Below are 14,513 nucleotides of genomic sequence, written 5' to 3'. Positions count from 1 at the left end.
TGTCCTTGCTATCACTGAGTTACTAATTCTATAAATATTTAACTTACAAACTTTTTACGGACTTAAGCCCTTGCACCAAATCTGATCTCTGCTTTTCCGTGCTCTTTGTAGAAGTGGGCATGTTCCTTCTCCTACTGAGTTCGTATCTAAGAGCAAGCCAGTGTGGCGACATGACTAGACTGCTGGACTCAGACCAGTTGTTTTACAGCCCCGTTCATCCATGAAGCCGACTGGCTGCCCTGAGGCCAATCACTTTCAGCATAAGCTACCTTAAAAAGTTTCTATGACAATAAAAAAGGGAGACATCTATGTATACTGCCTTAAATCCCTTAAAAACGCAACACGTGTATATAAATTATTATTAATAATGATGCTCTCTGGCTCAAACCTTCTCTTATAATAAGCAATTTATAATATTTTCAGTTTTCCCTTCTACCAAGGAGCTTAGGGTACCCTCTGTTTTGATCATAACTGTAACCTTTACCTTCCAGATGTCAGAGCACTTCATACACCTCAGGCTGGGTCCAGTCCAGTGTCTCTCTTCTGTTAAGAGAGCCAGTTTGGTGTCGTGGTGGAGTACACGGACTCTAATCTGGGAGAACCGGGTTCGATTCCCCACTCCTCCACTTGCACCTGGCTGGATGACCTCGGGCAAGCCAGAGTTCTGACAAGAGCTGTTCTTGAAAAAGAACAGTTTCTGCCAGAGCTCTCTCAGCCCCACCTACCTCACCGGGTGTCTGTTGTGGGGAGGGGAGGGGAAAGGAGATTGTAAGCTGCTCTGAGACTCCTTTGGACAGTGAAGGGCAGGGTATAAATCCAACCACCACCACAAACCCGTAAAACAGCATAGTATTATCCGCATATTGCAGGTGGAAGGGTTGAGACTCAGATTGCGGTTTGCCTAAGGCCACTTAATTGACTATTTATATAAAGCATTTATTAGCCTCCTTTATTCCTTTTGGAGCTCAGGTCGGCTTACAGCATAGATAAAACATGTAAAATGAAGTGCATAGATACGCACCGATTTCCCACTAGCCGCTGCTCCGTCCTCGCTCTTCCTTTCCCTGATTCTCTGTGTCAGTTTCCCACCGCTTGTTGTGCGGCCGCATTTTGCCCCGCAGCTTCACCCGATTTCCCCCACATCTTTTCGATCCTCAAAAAACAGGATGGAGAGGACGCAGGGGAAATCGGGTAAAGCTGCGGATGCGCAGCAAGTAGTGGGAAATTGACACATAGAATTGGGGGGAAATTGACACACAGAATTGAAGGGAAAGGAAGAGCGAGGACGGAGCAGCAGCTAGTGGGAAATTGGTCACATAGAACTGAAATTTAAAGTCACTATTTAGGACTTCCTTAATCAAATGCAGTCCTAAATAACACAATCTTCAGCTGCCTCCTAAAGGTTAAAAGTGTGTGTGTGTGGGGGGGCTAGGCACACCTCCCTGGGGAATCATTCCACAGTTGTGGGCCACCACTGAAAAGGCCCCCTCCCGCCTACCCATCAAAGGAGCTTCGTTGATTTATGGGGCAGTCAAGAGGGCTTTCCCCTGTGATCTTAATTCCTGAGCAGGAACGTATACTTGTAGACAGTCCCCTATTGGTACCTTGTGGATTCGTGGAACAGTCCATGTTTGAAACAGGGACCTGACAATTCATTTTCTTAGCCATTCTGACACCCAGTTCTTTGCAAAAATCTGCATTAAATTGCAGTACCCTGCAACTGAATTCAGAATAGAAATGTGTTACTGTTAACAACAGTCCCTCTTGCGTGAGCTTTGCATTTCTTCTGCTCCCCACTTAATTGTGAGGTAAGTATATTTTTTTTCAGTTGCTAAGCATACCAACAGATTATTGTCAGAACCTCCCTCTGAATGGACTGCCACCTACTGAAACTTTTCATCCCTACTAGTAATGACAGTAATAGCACAGTAGTGTGAAAAGCCAAGGTATATCCGTCCCTAATGGATGCCATTTCTTTTATATTGCAGGGATTCCTTTTGAAGGTGGGCTGCGCTGTCTCTGCTGGAAGGTGGGTCTTAGTAGGGGCCTTGCTTTGTCCCTCTTTGTATTTGGTGAAGTCTTGGTGATGGGGGTGGGGTTTTTAAAATTTTATTTCTAAATGCTTTAGGATGCTCTGAGGTAATCCTCCGGGGCGGGGGGGGGGACACTTTATAGATGGGGCTATAAGAAGAGTGCCTTTCCTGAATGGCATACAGCTTGGATATCTAGAATTTTCACGTAGCTGTATGATTTGTTGCTCTTCAGCATTTTTCTGAAGAATGTGACTGCGTTCAAATTTCCCAGTAAGCCATGGTTTATAAACTGGGGTCTGATCAAATGTTGAGGTACTTCATGATATCTGAATGTTGATAGTCCAACTAAGTGGGGGTTGTTGGTTGGCACCAAACCAGGGTTTCACGCTAGGGTTTGTAGCTGGAATGCTAACCCGTTTCTACTGGTTGCAGTTTGCTGTGATGTCTCAATCATGAGCTGCAGTTTGTTGGCCACAGACGCAGAGGTGTAGCAAAGATCTTCCCTGCTGGAAGGCAGGAGAGAGGCAAGAAGCAGGAATACTAGGGTTTCCATAGAAATCATGCTTTGTTATGCATAATTGTTACAGTAAGCTAAGTTGTACAATCCAAGATTTATTGTGACAGCTGAATGTAGCCCTTATGTGCGTGGTTCTCCCTGCACAGATCCTCTTGAACTACCTACCTGTGGAGAGGGCCTTATGGAGTTCCCTACTGAAGAAACAGAGGTGAGTTAATGTTTTCTCTAGCCTCCATTCTCTTCTTGTGTACAGCTCACCAACTTCTCTTCTTGGAGCCCGACAATGAGGATAGCACATTGGCTCCCTGATCCAGGCACGACCGTAGTGTTAATTTTGTCCTTAGCCTCCAAAGTTGAGCAGCACGGTATCAGGTAAACTCTTTTTTAGGGCGTCTTTTAGATTTTCTAGTTGATTCTTTAATGTTTAATCTGTTAGTGAAATGAAAATAACTGTGTGTACTTCAGGCTTAATTTTAGCAATGTTTTAAAAGAATCAGGTGGTGTGGCATAAGGAAACCTTAAACAAAAGTTCACATAAAGGTAGTTAGAAGGAAAGGTCATTTTTTAGCATTTTTGAGTGACATTGGGCACTGCATGACGATGCAAGTTTGAAGTCCAGATGTTTTCCCTGAGTGTAGGAGTCCACCCTGAGCCAGCTGCAGTGCACTAGGCCGCAGAAGCTCTTGGAAGAACAACTTGTAGTCCTAAATGCAACTTTGCTGTAGCTGCACAGGATGCCGCAGGACTGGAGAGGAAATGGTAGAGGAGGACAGAGAGGAAGCATCAGGTGGGGGAAATTGTGCTGGTACTTCTGAAAAAAGCCAAGGGGTGAGCAGAAGGGCTCTTGGCCTGTGGGCCTGACTTGCGTCATGCCAGCAAGAACAGCACTAAGTCTGCCACAGGGTCAGTGTATCTGAAAATAAAGCGGCCTGTTGTTTGCACACCACAGTGAGCATCGCTCGCCCCTCCTTTGAACATACTGGCAGGTGCTCTTTTGGGGGCTGATGGATCTGGCCCAAAACGTTGTCCAAAAAGGAGAGAAGGCTGGAGGACTCAATGCCTGTCAGCATGCCAAACTTTGTGGGTGGTTTTCGTTTCTTACTGGTATTGGGTTGTGTTGTGTTAGAAGGGACCTTGCAGGTCATCTAGTCCAGCCCCCTGCACTCTGCAGGAGCATAGCCGAAAGAGAGCCCTACAACATACCCGAAAGGTGGTCGTCCAGCCTCCGCTTGAAAACGTCCAGCGAAGGAGCATCCGCCACCTCCCGACTCACTGTTCCATCTAAGCTGAGTTAGTGTGAGCTAGCTCACAGTTTTTTAGCCTCCGGCTCACACATTTTTGTCTTAGCTCAGGAAACATGGCTCCAGAGCAAGCTAATTTATGCAGCAGGCAAATTGCTCACTCACAACTTTAATGCCAGTCACTCACAAAGTAGAATTTTTGCTCACAAGACTCCGCAGCTTAGAGGGAACATTGCTCCCGAGTTGTTGGCTCATAGGCTTGGGCAGGCTGCTTTGAGTTCCCAGTTCTGTGAAGAAAGGTGATGTGGATGCGTCAGTCTAATGGCACCCCGTCTCGCCTCCGAGATGAATTTATATTGTTGGTCGTTTCAGAGGGTAGCCGTGTTGGTCTGCAGTAGAGCAGTTAGATTCAAGTCCAGGGGTGCCTGAGAGCCCAACTGAGAGTTTCAGGGTGTCAGCTTTTGAGAATGAAACGCTCCTTTTGTCAGACACGAGTAGAACAGAACTCTGCTTCTGTTGTACTAAGTCTGAGTAGGGGAGTTTTGACTCTCAAAAAGCTTACATCCTGAAACTCTCGTTGGGCTCTCAGGTGCCCCTGGACTTCATTCATTCATTCATTCGATTTATATACCACCAGTTTGGTGTAGTGGTTAAGTGCCCAGACTCTAATCTGGGAGAACTGGTTTTGATTCCTCATTCCTCCACTTGCACCTGCTGGATGACCTTGGGCAAGCCGTAGTTCCACTAAGAGCTGTCCTTGAAAAAGAGCCGTTTCTGTCAGAGCTCTCTCAGCCCCACCTACCTCACAGGGGGTCTGCTGTTTGGGGGGGGGGGGGAAGGAGTTTGTAAGCCGCTCTGAGATTCCCTTGGTTAGTGAAGGGTGGGGTATAAATCCAGTCTCATCTTCTTTTTCCCCCAATGGGGCTCAGGGTGGTTAACAACAATTTATAAATACAATTCTAATAAATACAATAAATACATACATACAGATTAAAATTTTAAAACAGTAAACCAACTGTAATAAAAGAACTTAGGTGGCGTTAGACATTATGCATCCTCCTTGGGGGAGGCGACGGGGAGGCCAGGCCTGGCGGAACATCTGTGTCTTACAGGCCCTGCTGAATTGTTTTAGGTCACGCAGGACATGGATGTCATTGGGCAGAGAGTTCCTCCAGGCCAGCGCCAAAAAAGCCCTGGCTCTGGTCGAGGACAGGGGCCACCAGGAAGTTCTTATCTCCGAAGTGTAATGCTCTTCAAGGGGTATACTGGGAGAGGTGGTCCCTTACATACACTGGTCCCAAACCATTTAGGGCCTTGAAAGTCAGTACCAAAACCTTGAGCCTGATCCAGTACTTGACTTGAAGCCAGCGCAGCTGTCAAAGCACTGGTTGAATATGTGCTGTTGATGGGGCCCCAGTAAGAACCTGTGCTGCTGTGTTCTGGAGAAGGTGTAATTTCTGGATCAGACTCAAGGGCTGCCCTGTGTAGAGTCTATTACAGTAGTCTAGTCTGGGGGCGACCATTGTATGGATGACTGTGGCTAAGGGTGAGCCAGGAAGGGGGCCGGTTGCCTGATCTGGCACAGCTGGAGGAACGCCAGTCTGGCAACACTTGTGACCTGTGGTTCCATAGATAGGGAGGCGTCCAGAAACGCACCCAGGCTCCTGGCAGTTGGTACCATTGTTAGAGGAACACCGTCAAAGGTTGACACCCCAATCCTGTAGCACCTCCCCCCCCCCAAGCCACAGAACCTCCGTCTTTGAAGGATTCAATTTCCGCCGGCTCTGCTTCGACCACCCAGCTATGGCCTCTGGCCCCTTGGCCGGTTGGCCATCCATCAACAGATACAGCTGGGTGCCATCAGCGTACTGGTGGCAACCCAGCCCGAAACCCCATGCCAGCTGGGCAAGGGGGTGCATATCGATGTTAAATAACATTGAAGAAAGGACCCCACGCACTAGGGGGTATCGGGGTGATACCTTCTCTCCAAACACCACCCTCTCTCCCTGACCATGGAGGAATGAAGTCAGCCTCTTCAAGGACACCCCAAGAAATCCTATGTTGGCAGGCGGTGGGTCAACAGGTCATGGCTGACTGTGTTGACCGCTGCTGTCAGATCTGCCTGGATCCCGCTGTCTCCAAAGGTTGTCCTTGAAGGTGGCCACCACTGTCTCTTTCCCATGGGCAGAAGAAGAAGAAGAAGAGATTGGACTGGTGGCAACCCAGCCCGAAACCCCATGCCAGCTGGGCAAGGGGGTGCATATCGATGTTAAATAACATTGAAGAAAGGACCCCACGCACTAGGGGGTATCGGGGTGATACCTTCTCTCCAAACACCACCCTCTGTCCCTGACCATGGAGGAATGAAGTCAGCCTCTTCAAGGACACCCCAAGAACTCCTATGTTGGCAGGCGGTGGGTCAACAGGTCATGGCCGACTGTGTTGACCGCTGCTGTCAGATCTGCCCGGATCCCGCTGTCTCCAAAGGTTGTCCGTGAGTGTGGCCACCACTGTCTCTGTCCCATGGGCGGAAGCCAGACTGGGATGGGTCCAAGGCCTCAGTGTCCTCCAGGAAGCTCTGTAGCTGTTTTCACCACCGCTCTCTCAGTTACCTTGCCCAGAAACAAAAGATTCGAGACTGGGTGGTAATTGGCAGGGTCTAAATCGAACGGTTATATTGTAGGGGTAGTTCTTAATACCTGTTTCTAAGGCCAGGCTGCATATGTGCTATCTCTGAGGAATCTGTCTTAGCTGTAGTACAGGCAGTTTTGTGTTTCTGCTAATGAAGAGCTTTGGAGTGGCTGCTGACCGCCTTTTGGCAGTTAAAGCAGTTCTAGGAAGGACACGGAAGTCAGTTAATGCTGCTAAGTATTTAGGGTGATTGTGGATGGATTAACATAGGTGGCTTCTAGAGAAGAGAGTAAATGGCTTTGTGCAAAATAAATGGATCTAAAGCGAAGGCAATATAGTTGCTCCAGGCCTTTGGAATTGCGGCCACCAAATTCCAACCCAGATGAGATGCAGTGTTCCCTCTAAGCTGACGGATCTAAAGCGAAGGCAATACAGTTGCTCCGGGCATTTGGAATTGCGGCCACCAAATTCCATCCCAGATGAGACTGCAGTGTTCCCTCTAAGCTGAGTTAGTGTGAGCTAGTTCACAGGTTTTTAGCCTCCAGCTCACAGGCTTTTGTCTTAGCTCAGGAAGGATGGCTCCAGAGCGAACTAATTTATGCAGCAGCCGAATCGCTTGCTCACAACGTTATTACCAGTAGCTCACAAAGTAGAATTTTTGCTCGACAGACTCCACAGCTTAGAGGGAGCATTGGATGAGAGGTGTGCACTGTGCTACTAGGACTGCACTTTGGCACAGCCTTTCAGCCTCTGTGCTCCATAACTGTACAAGTGATGAGAAGGCCTCTCTTTGCATTCTCACTTAGAGGATGCAGCATTGTAAAGAGGTGATATAATAGGGCAGAAAGGAAGAGGCAGTTTGAGCATGTATGGCCCAAATAATTTAGGTATTGATAAACCAAAAAGAGAGAGAGAGAGAGAGAGAAGATACCCAGAATTTGGAATTTGTCTGGAAAAATAGTCACCAGTTTATATTGGTGCATTGGCCATCTCACTTCCAACATGGCACACTGCTTCATTGAGCGTCTCTGCCATTTAAACAGCACTGAGTATGTTACAGTAGTAAACCATTTCAGTTAGTGCTCAAGACTGAACCGTTTTGTGCTTGGCATAATGACACGGAGAGAACTGATGATACCGGATTAAAATCTGCTTTATGTCTTCTGCTTTCTATTTTTCTCTTTAAAGAGATTTGTATGCCCAATTCTTGAAGGAAATGATTATACAGCCTGGGATAGCCAAAGCCAACCTTGGGGTCTCCAGGGAAGATGTAACCTTAGAAGACCACGTAAGTTATGCCCCCATTAACTGTAGTAAACATTAGGGCTAAACTGTACAGTTCTGTGATACTGATACGGCCGTCTGTGGGAGCCTATGGGATGCTTTGTCTTCTCTTTACTCTGGGAGGGGATTAGAGGACCAAATGTTGTTTGTATTTTATTTAATTTTTTTGTCTTGGGGAATTGTTAAAGCAGTACAGAATTGACTACATGGCTATTTCTATGGTTATGTTTGTGCAAAGCATACGTCTCAGACTGAAATCTAATTATTTAATGCCCTCTAGTTTCATTTGGAAGAATGTTTTAGCTGTGGCTGCCTTATCCAGTCACAAGAGCCAGTTTGGTGTAGTGGTTAAGTGTGTGGACTCTAATCCGGGAGAACGAGGTTTGATTCCCCACTCCTCCACTTGCACCTGCTGATATGACATTGGGTCAGTCACAAGCTCTGGCACAGCTGTCCTTGGAAAAGTGCAGTTTCTGTCAAGAGCTCTCTCAGCCCCACCCACCTCACAGGGTGTCTGTTGTGGGGAGGGGAAGGGAAAGGAGTTTGTAAGCCGCTCTGAGACTCCAAGTGAAGGGCGGGGTATAAATCCAATCTCTTCTTCTTCTTCTTCTTCTTCATCCTGTCCATGTAGACCATTGCTGTCTCCTCCAGATGGCCGTCTAGGGTCTCAGGCGGGAACCTTGCCCAGCACATGCTGACTGAGATGTCTTCAAACTGAGAGCCAGTTTGGTGTCGTGGTTAAGTGTGCGGACTCTAATCTGGGAGAACCGGGTTTGATCCCCCCCTCCTCCACTTGCACCTGCTGATGTGACCTTGGGTCAGTCACAAGCTCTGGCACAGCTGTCCTTGAAAAAGAGCAGTTTGTGTCAGAGTTCTCTCAGCCCCACCCACCTCACAGGGTGTCTGTTGTGGGGAGGGGAAGGGAAAGGAGTTTGTAAGCCGCTCTGAGACTCCAAGTGAAGGGCGGGGTATAAATCCAATCTCCTCTCCTTCTCCTCCTCCTCTTCAACTGGTGCTGATAAGGATATGGAGCAGTCCTGTCTGTCTTCTCTCTTGCCCCTTCTTATGGCTTCCATGAGCCTTTGTGTCATGGGAAGGTTGCCTGGGCTTCAGTAGCTCCTCGTTGCTTTCAGAAGGTGCTTCCAGAAACTGGACTCTGCACTGCAGAGAATCAGTGTCTCCCCGTTGTCTTTGTTTGTGTAGCTGTGTCTCCCCATTGGCCCACTCCTGCCCGTGTGCCTTCTCCTATTCCCAGGGCTGCCTCCCCATCTCTCGTTTGCCAGTCCTGTTCTTCCTTTGCTTCCCATTCCTTAACTAGGTCTTTCCAACAAAGCCGGTCCCTGAAATAATTTTAATTGGCTGCATTTCTGCTTCCCTTGTTACTGGTTTGTCATTAACTGTTGCCTGCTTTTGGAGAGTACTGCAAGGACTGTAGCAGGTGTGTGTTGGGCCCAGTACTAGGGTAGGATCATACTTTTTAAAAAAATACAACAACACCTTTTGGCATCTCATTTTGGGGATGGTTCACATAGTCAAAAATTTCTTCCACAGAGAGAGCCAAGGGAATGATGAAGAGGGGAAAGGCTGGGTTCAGATTCCTTCTCAGATTCACCTGGGTTCAGATTTCCTTGGGTCAGCCACTGTGTCTTTGCCTAACCTATCTCACAGGGCTGTTGTAAAAAGGGGGGGGGGAATGAGCTAACGTCATGAGAGCGGAAGCTGGGAGTATCTTGCCACCTGGATACAGCTTGGAGCATCTTGCCCACCTGCATGACCAACAGAGCAGCTCCTGAGGGGCTGCGACAATATTGGTATTGAGCCGGTGACAGATCCACATTCATGGAAGCATTCCTGGGAGTGGTGGGGATCAACGTTCCCTCTAATCTGTGGGGTCTTGTGAGGGGGGGGGGGAATGAGCTAACGTCATGAGAGCGGAAGCTGGGAGTATCTTGCCACCTGGATACAGCTTGGAGCATCTTGCCCACCTGCATGGCCAACAGAACAGCTCCTGAGGGGCTGCGACAATATTGGTATTGAGCTGGTGACAGATCCACATTCATGGAAGCGTTCCCGGGAGTGGTGGGGATGCGTGATGTGCTTTGAGCTGTCGAAGGCTTTCTTGCTGTCAGGGCAATACCGACTTTGGGGGACCAAGGATCTGATTCAGCGCAAGGCAGCTTCATGTGACCATCTTTTCTGTGTTTTGCCTGTGTTTGAAATACTCCCGTGCAGCCGCTGAACCCAAATCCAGACAGCCGGTGGAACACTTACTTCAAGGACAACGAAGTGCTGCTGCAGATAGACAAGGATGTCAGGTGTGCGCGAACAAGACTGGGGAGGCACTGGGGGGCTTGCCTGCCACACACGTGGGGCTTCTGAATATCGGATCCCAGTCAGAATTTGTCTGGTTTAGCCAGCTCTACTGAGCACTCTAAGGAGCTGCAGTGGCTCAAGTGGTTAAGACGCTGAACTGCAGGCTGTGGAAGGTCGGTAGTTCAGCAGTTCGAGACCCGAGTTGCCGCATGACAGAGTGAGCTCCCGTCTCTCGTTCCGGCTCCTGCCAACCTAGCAGTTCGAAAGCAAGAAATTGCAAGTAGATAAATAGGGACCACTTTGGTGGGAAGGTAACAGCGTTCCGTGCGCCTTGGTGTTTAGTCATGCCGGCCACATGACCACGGAAGCGTCTTCGGACAGTGCTGGCTCTTTGGCTTTGAGACGGAGATGAGCACCGCAACCCTAGAGTCGGATTCGACTGGCTTTCGAGCAAGGGAACCTTTACCTTTACCTTTTACTGAGCACTCTAGCTCTAGCATCCACTCTTTTTTTTTAAAAAAATGTTCTCTTGCCTATCCAGGAGGCTATACCCTGATATGGCATTCTTCCAGCGCCCGACTGAATACCCTTGCCTGTTGATCCTGGACCCCCAGAATGAGTTTGAGACCCTTCGCAAGCGAGTGGAGCAGACCACACTCAAGTCACAGACAGTGGCACGAAACCGGAGCGGCGTCACCAATGTAAGAAGTCGCTTCAGACACCCCTGCGGTGGTAAGGTGGATGAAGGAGCAAAGAGATTTCTGTTAGGAAACTGGCAAGGCGGTGCTGGGTGGCTGACTTCCTTCTTGTACAGTTACTCTTCATTACCCCAGAGCTGAGAGACTTCTCTGCAAAGGCCCCCTCTGGGGGGGAGGGATGCTAGGCAAAGTTATGTCCAAATTTGGGTATGCAAATATATATGAAGCTGAGTCTTCTGAGAGGTGTGCTTTTTTTTATGTGGAAAAGCAAAGTTGGGGCGGGGTTTAAGTGAAATGCAAAGCAGAAATGTAAATGTTCAGTCTATTTTTAGATGAGAAGCATGGGAGATGCTGAAATCAGCCTGGGGGGGGAGGGGATGCTTATTGTTTGCTTTGAGAAATCTGTGCTCTGCTTTATTTCCTCTTGGGCAGCAGGGGAATGGCATGCATGTGTCTCCTTCAATGTTCCCTCTAAGCTGAGTTAGTGTGAGCTAGCTCACACTAACTCAGCTTAGAGGGAACACTGGTGTCCTTGCTATCTCAAACGCACAGAAAGTACCTTCTCAACAACGCATCTGTTACGGTTCTGTAGGCTACATCTGTCAAACATGCCAGACTGAGAAATGGTTCTCTGTCTCTTTAAGAGGCATAGGCATGCTTCCCTTAGCGTAACCAACACAGTCCTGTAACATTTTAAAAAAATTAACACGTTTATTGTTACGTGAAAGCACAAAGCAGTGTAAAGACAACCTAAAATCTTGCAGACTTACTGCAGCTTAAAGTTTCTCTCCTCTCCTCTCCCCCCTTGCTTTCCTAGGTGAGTTCACCTCATAAAACATCAGCCCCTCATTCGCTGAGTGAGTATGAAGTTCTGCCCAATGGCTGTGAGGCTCACTGGGAAGTGGTGGAGCGAATCCTGTTCATCTACGCTAAGCTGAATCCAGGGATAGCCTATGTCCAAGGGATGAATGAAATAGTAGGGCCTCTTTACTACACTTTCGCTACCGACTCCAACAGTGACTGGAAAGGTAAGAGGACCAGCTGCTCGGCACGTTCTTTGGTTGGGGCGCTTGTACATGAAAACTGACAGTGTCCTTTTATTCATAAAATGTTATTTATTAAGACACCTTTATCTATCTTTCCTCCAAATAGGCTGGAGGTGAAAGAAATATACCCACCTTCAGGGCATAAAGATTAAAGCAATGCAAAATTAAAAACAGCCTGGAAAACACAGATGAACATACTTATGCCTACAAATTGTAATTCCATCTCTCCTTATATATAATTGAATAGTGGGTGCCAAAGTTCTAATTCTAAAATGCACTCCCTTAGTGTATGGCTGATGGCACTGCTCCTCAGCATATATCGCCACCAATCAGAAGGCAAAGCCCGGGTCCCGCCCACACCACAACTGCTGCGACAACCTGGTCTTTTGCATATGGAAGCTGATTGGACTTCACTCCATTCCACACCTCAAACTCCCCCCCCCCCGCAAGGCAGTTGAAATGTCAGTTGCATATGGAACCTGCTGTATTCTGGTGGTGTGCAGGTCCCAGGTTCATGTTTTAAAAGCAGACTGACACTGTTTGCCCAAAGCCAGAGCACTCTCCCAGAGCCTCTTTCTAGATCCCGTTGTATTTATTTCCACAACGGGCCTTATTTCTAGTGTATAATATTTGCATAGCAGCAGAACAATAAACTACAACTCTCCACCGCTTTCAGTAAAAAGCACTAGGGAAAAGAACCGTCTCTCAGACCTTTCTGAATGCTGGTAAAAGCTGTCTCTCCCCCCCACCCCCTTTCTCTGGCAGTTGGGCCACCGAATCAGTGCTGCAGCCAAGCGAGCCCATAGAAACACAGAACTGAAAGGGACATCAAGGGTCGCCTAGTCCAAGCTCCTGCACAATGCACAAAACTCACAATTCCCTTCCCCCTCCCCCAGTGACCTCTGTTCTATGCCCAGGGGAAGGCAGAAAACCTCCAGGATCCCTGGGGCCAATCTGGCCTGGAGGAAAATTCCTTCCTGATCCCAAAGTGGCAATCAGCATTAGTTTGGGCATGTAAGAATAAGAAAGCACAAAGGCTCCCAATGAATGCATCTCTGCAGGGGTCATTTTGTAGAAAAAGAGGTACAGGAGCTCATTAGCATAACTTATCTGCATATGCCACACCCCCTGACATCACCGGAAGTGTGTCAGAAGGCAACACCCACTGCTCAGGCTCCACTGGGACTGTTTTGGATACCTAGCTATTGGGGGGAGGGGGAATGTGCAGATCTGTCCTCACAAAGGAGGGAGAGCTTGTACCTGAATAAAACTTGGTCTTAAAGGTGCCCCTGGACTTTTTTGGATTGCTAGCTATGGGGGACACACACACGCACAGATCTGCCCACACAGAGGAGGGAGAGCTTGTACCTGAATAAAACTTGGTCTTAAAGGTGCCCCTGGACTTTTTTGGATTGCTAGCTATGGGGGACACACACACGCACAGATCTGCCCACACAGAGGAGGGAGAGCTTGTACCTGAAGGGGGGGGGGCTCTGCAACTTACCTGTCTGCTTCTTGCTCCTCATGGCCCAACTGAGGGCTGCTGGGAGCAGGGGGCGGGGCTTGTTGCATGGGCCCGCCCCCTGGGCTCCTTACTGCCAGAGCTCTGCTCCTGTGCACTCCTGCAGGAAATGAGCCCTGCATCTCTAGAACAGCTGGAACAGGCAACAGGAACTGATTGGAGGAGGTCAAGCAGCATGTGAGATTGTATAGGGGAAGCCAGTCCTTCAGGTATGTAGGTTCCAGGCTGCGAAGGTTTTTAAAGGTAATAACCAGCACCTTGAATTGAGCCCAGAAACAAACAACCGATGAAACAGTTTTAGAATAGGAAATGATGTGTTCAGAGGTGTTTGTCCCGATCTGGAAACGAACAGCTGCATTTTGCCCTGGAGGAAGTTTCCAAACTCTCATTAAGGTCAGCCCCACCTAGAACACATTGCAGTAGTCTGAAAGGAGGTTGTAGTGGGATGGAACTAGCACGGCCAGGCGAGTCAAGTCCAGAAGAGGCCGTGTCAGCCACGTCTTTGCTTGTAGGTTAAAGGGTACCACTTTTCTTGTTTCCGGCACAGAACACGCAGAGGCCGACACCTTCTTCTGTTTCACCAACCTCATGTCTGAGATCAGGGACAACTTCATCAAGAGCCTGGATGACTCCCAGTGTGGCATCACCTACAAAATGGAGAAGGTCTACTCCACTTTGAAAGAGAAAGACATGGAGCTTTATATGAAATTGGTAAGGAATTGTGGCAGCACCGATTTCAGTGGCTTTCGTGCTTCAGATGTTAAGAACATAAGAACACAAGAGACGCTAATGTTGGATCAGGCCAAAGGCCCATCCAGTCCAACACTCTGTGTCACACAGTGGCCAGAAATACCAGGTGCCATCAAGAGGTCCACCAGTGGGGCCAGGACATTAGAAGCCCTCCCACTGTTGACCCCCCTAGCACCAAGAGGACAGAGCATCACTTGCCCCAGAGCCCCTATCTATACCTTGTGGCTAATAGCCACTGATGGACCTCTGCTCCATATGCTTATCTAATTCCCTTTTGAAGCCGTCCATGCTTGTAGCCGCCACCACTTCCTGTGGCAGTGAATTCCATGTGTTAATCACTCTTTGGGTGAAGAAGTACTTCCTTTTATCTAGTTCTAACCCGACCGCTCAGCAATTTCATGGAGTGCCCACGAGTTCTTGTATTGTGAGAAAGGGAGAAAAGTACCTCTTTCTCTACCTGCTCTTTCCCATGCATGAT

The 14,513-nt window shown here is 48.3% G+C and overlaps 1 protein-coding gene across 1 annotated transcript in view; it reads left to right on the top strand.

The window, feature by feature from the left end:
* Positions 1 to 1,166: 1,166 nt before the first annotated feature.
* The window catches only part of TBC1D13 (TBC1 domain family member 13), a 25,603-nt gene continuing 12,256 nt past the window's right edge, over positions 1,167 to 14,513 (top strand). Inside the window, exons 1-8 of the mRNA XM_015417192.1 lie at positions 1,167 to 1,191; positions 1,989 to 2,029; positions 2,697 to 2,758; positions 7,611 to 7,710; positions 9,939 to 10,021; positions 10,561 to 10,720; positions 11,535 to 11,745; positions 13,833 to 13,996. Of these exons, the coding sequence (XP_015272678.1) occupies positions 1,167 to 1,191; positions 1,989 to 2,029; positions 2,697 to 2,758; positions 7,611 to 7,710; positions 9,939 to 10,021; positions 10,561 to 10,720; positions 11,535 to 11,745; positions 13,833 to 13,996 (846 nt within the window). The remainder of the gene's footprint in view (positions 1,192 to 1,988; positions 2,030 to 2,696; positions 2,759 to 7,610; positions 7,711 to 9,938; positions 10,022 to 10,560; positions 10,721 to 11,534; positions 11,746 to 13,832; positions 13,997 to 14,513) is intronic.

The sequence above is a fragment of the Gekko japonicus genome, unplaced genomic scaffold (assembly GCF_001447785.1).
Source record: "Gekko japonicus isolate JY-2015 unplaced genomic scaffold, Gekko_japonicus_V1.1 scaffold3465, whole genome shotgun sequence".
Taxonomy (NCBI): Eukaryota; Metazoa; Chordata; class Lepidosauria; order Squamata; family Gekkonidae; genus Gekko; species Gekko japonicus.
Note: the sequence above shows the minus strand (reverse complement) of the source record. Positions and strands in the feature narration are given on the sequence as shown.